This window comes from Ruditapes philippinarum, unplaced genomic scaffold (genome assembly GCF_026571515.1).
Source record: "Ruditapes philippinarum isolate M1 unplaced genomic scaffold, ASM2657151v2 ctg2528_1_1_1_1, whole genome shotgun sequence".
Classification (NCBI taxonomy): Eukaryota; Metazoa; Mollusca; class Bivalvia; order Venerida; family Veneridae; genus Ruditapes; species Ruditapes philippinarum.
Window position 1 is genome coordinate 21306 of NW_026858495.1, and position 3866 is coordinate 25171.

Genomic DNA, 3866 nt, shown 5'->3' on the forward strand with positions numbered 1-3866 from the left:
TTCGTAAGAGGCGACAAAATGGGTTCAAATTAATGCACTCGATCAATCTCTTAGCTCCAACAGGTGAGGTGGTTTTACCCCGGTGTTCCTTAAAGTTTGTAACACCCGAGGTCAGCCAAAATCATATTTCCTGTTTAGGCAACCAGAGCAAATGTGCATGTACTGTTGGCCTGAATTGCGTTTGTGCGCCCTGAAATTAGTTTCTCAGTAGTCTATGCTTAATGAGGGTCCATCCGCCCGTTAAGGCACAAAAGCAGTTTTTGCTGTCATGTCACCAGCCATGCCCTTGGAGGTTTAATTTCGAAGCACAAAGTGGTGATTATTTATCTCCACGCAATTACCGAGGGGTGTTAGCCAAAAATAAGAATTTTGAGCCAAAATTGGGTCACTGTACGGCTGCCAATGAGACCCTAAATATACAAAAACCTGAGACAATATGAAAAGGTGAAGGTAGCCCTGAGAAGGGCTGTTATGCCAGCAAAGGGTCTGTCTTTTAAGCCGTCACTCTCTGTGTTAGGGTTTCCTCGTCGTCTCTGCCTACTTTGTAGAACTACTCTCGTCGGCTTTAGTCAGGACACCGGCAGCTAACTTCACACAAGCTAAATCGTGCCTCCTGAAACGTTACCTCGAGCAGTAGAAAGGATGCGAACTTGCCATATTTCACCTAGCAAATGATCTTCAGTCATTTGCGGGTGCCCTGTGAACTTAGCGAATGGAGGGAGAATTTATCGTAATATGACAGGAATGTGTATATTAATAGTTTTATTAGGCTAATAAAGTAACATCAAAATGCACACATAGGTTTCTGAGCTCTTTTGACTGATACTGCTCAATTTTGTGATGTCACAGTGACACAGTAAAGTTCGTGGGAAGATACCTAATTAATTTTTCTAGTTTTCTCCATTATGTTAACGAGAGCTTCAGTCAAGTGAATTACATATCATAAGGCGGGGATATCAATGTATCAGATGTATTTTGAACAAAAAAAAACATTATTTCGTTTTCTGTCTTCGAAAAGACATATGACACATAGGGCTCAAAAGTTGCATCTCCACATCTGAATAATATTTGCTCAAAATGAACCTCTTGATTTATTGTTTTATTCTATTCAAGTGTGAGAAAAGGAAACTCTTCACTACTATGGTCATGTGTAATCGGGATACCTCCAGACCACTGACATTCCATATCTACCCAGCTTACAAAGTCTTCAAATTTGGGAATGAATGAAACTGTTACACTTGCGCCCAATTCTTGAGTTTCTATCACTCTTCGAAATATCCCTTCATAGACTGGGCTACGCCAGAAGTCAACAACCTTTTCACGCATTCTGTAGATATCAATAACAAGTTCTCCTTTGTTGTTGAATTCAAGGTCATACAGTGAACTATCTTGTTGAAGTTTGATAGACTGAAGAAAGTACCAGGCGGCTCGCGGTGCTATCTGGTCGCACATGCTCTTGCATCGCCTTTTGAATGATTTTTTAAATGTTTGAAAGTCCACCTTAACATGATATCTCATGACTTGAAATCTGATGAAAAGATACATGGAGAAGTATGTCATACTTAGAACAGACACTACCTCTGCAGAAGAATAGTCTAAAAGCCTCGGTAGTGATACTTCACATACGCCTTTAAAGTTGGGAGATTCTTTGCATCTCATGATAATTTCAAGCAAGTTCCTCTGAATTGAGCGTACCCTTTCTGCAAGCCAGCTTACAACTTTTATGTCAAGATGACCTATCAAATTTAAACTAGGAAGAAAATAACTACTGAGTGTTCTGCTTTTAAGACAATTGTGAAGAGTGTTAAGAAGAGCATTGATACACCAAAATATTCTACCTTCTCCCCAGTTTTGAGGATGTGTGTTCTCGAGAGTCCAAAACAAAATGTTTTTCATCATATAACTTGACAAATCTTCCGTCTTTTGCAAATACTGACGGAAAATTGTTTTCAAGAACAGATATGCCCGGATCTGATGATCAGAAAGAGATCGAACCAACTGTTTTTCGGATGATGCAAACGAAATTCTCCATTGATATTCCGTATCCACACTTCCAGAGTAAGCTTTTGCGACAAAACCGCATCCTTTACTTGTGATGGTTTGTAGTAAGTCTAGAGGGCCATCCATAAAACCTTGGTCTGGAGATGAATGATTTCGCAACTTCTGGCCATTTTTGCATGGTTAAAGCGGCTACCAGATCTGTCTGTATAACTCCTAGTTCAACATCGATTACACCACTTAAGGACGCACCTGTAAATGTTTCAAATGACTGATGACTCACGAAAACAAATTTTGCAGCCTCTAAATCGGCTGAGAGCTTATGTTTCAGTTTCAAAGCCTTCAGATATATTTGTTTCCTCTCATACAGGACCGATGAATTACATAATCTCATTTTATAATATCCAGGATTTTGTGTTTCTTCCGCATGAAGATATTCGCCCATATAGGTGGTTTTTATGTGGCCGTCAACTATTTCAATACCTCCATATTCTATAATAATGTCCAGATCTGTGTCATTCATCGGAGACGTGCCGCTGTCAAAAATTGGTAGACCTTTCTCTAAATACAACCCATCAAACATGCTTCCGAGAAAAATGAGGTTCCTCACTGTTAATTTACTCAAAATATTTCTATCAGTATCGCAGACATCAAAGATAATCTTCTTATTAGCAAAAGTGTAAATGTCTCGATACGACATAAAATCTTTCTTTGAGACTTCGACGAGAGTAGGTAAATTTTGTTCTAGCCATTCATTCTGGATACGTGAAGCAGCAAGCATTCGAACATCCCGGAAGCAATCTTGATCAAACATCATACACTGAATCATCATTTCCTCCATTGTAAGTCCAGCAATAACTCTAGAAAAGAATATACAGATTATTGAAATTTATGTGCTACTCTTGTGTTTTTTACGATAAGAGAATAAAGAACTTGTGAATAATTCTTGTTATTTGGTTTTTTAAGAGCTATTAGTGTTCCGAATTAATTCATTTGTTTAGTGTTTGTATCTGAACTCTGAACATTTTATATTTTAACATTGGAAAATTTTCAACATAATTGTTTGTAACCCTTAATTGCTCTTAAACTAAAACATAATTTGTTACGTAAGTGATGATATGAATTAAATATATCAAAACTTTCTTACCTCTTTTTCGTGGATTTTCCCAATTTCTTAGTCTTTACCCTTATTTAATGATACATTCTTAAATGTATTTGACTGGAATACATGAGATTACAAATAAAGGTATTTCAAAATCTTTATCAGTTGTGTTTTATCTACATGTAGCATATTTGCAAAACCTCACCATGTACAATATATTTCATGTTACTACATTTTGACATATAAAACACACCGCACAACCGAAAAAAAATCAGATAAGAGTTTAAATAAACACAATTGAAATATTTCAGAATAATCTGTGTACTACAAAATACACTTTTGCTGGATGATTGATACGATTTATCTCAGCTAAATCCTTATATCTACATATATATGTATGTTAATTAATGTTATTATTGTTGTTGTTGTTGTCGTCGTCGTCGTCGTCGTCGTCGTTGTTTTGACTTTATTGTATTTTACTATTTTTCGCAGTGAACTACTGACATCATTTTTTAAATTTTAAATTTTTAAGACATGTCAACTATAAATATAGCTTATATTTCTACATATAGATAGTCATTGTTTGGACTAATAAAGGCCCCCCCCCCCAAAAAAAAAAAAAGAGTTACTTGAGCATATACTAGTAGGCTGAAATAACTTCTAAACTAACATACAGGCCTTGAACAATGTGCAATTTGAGATAGAAAACATATCTATGCTATCATAGCCATATCAGCGATAATTGATAGTTTAAATTAAATATTGG

At 36.3% G+C, this 3866-nt stretch overlaps 1 protein-coding gene across 1 annotated transcript; it reads right to left on the bottom strand.

Moving 5' to 3' along the window:
* Window positions 1-952: 952 nt before the first annotated feature.
* LOC132753340 (uncharacterized) lies at window positions 953-3279 on the bottom strand. Its single transcript, XM_060743781.1, has 2 exons — window positions 3146-3279; window positions 953-2858 (listed from the first exon to the last, which is right to left on the bottom strand). The coding sequence occupies exon 2, from the start codon at window positions 2837-2839 to the stop codon at window positions 2087-2089; it is 753 nt and encodes a 250-aa protein (XP_060599764.1). The 5' UTR covers window positions 2840-2858; window positions 3146-3279; the 3' UTR covers window positions 953-2086.
* Window positions 3280-3866: the final 587 nt, after the last annotated feature.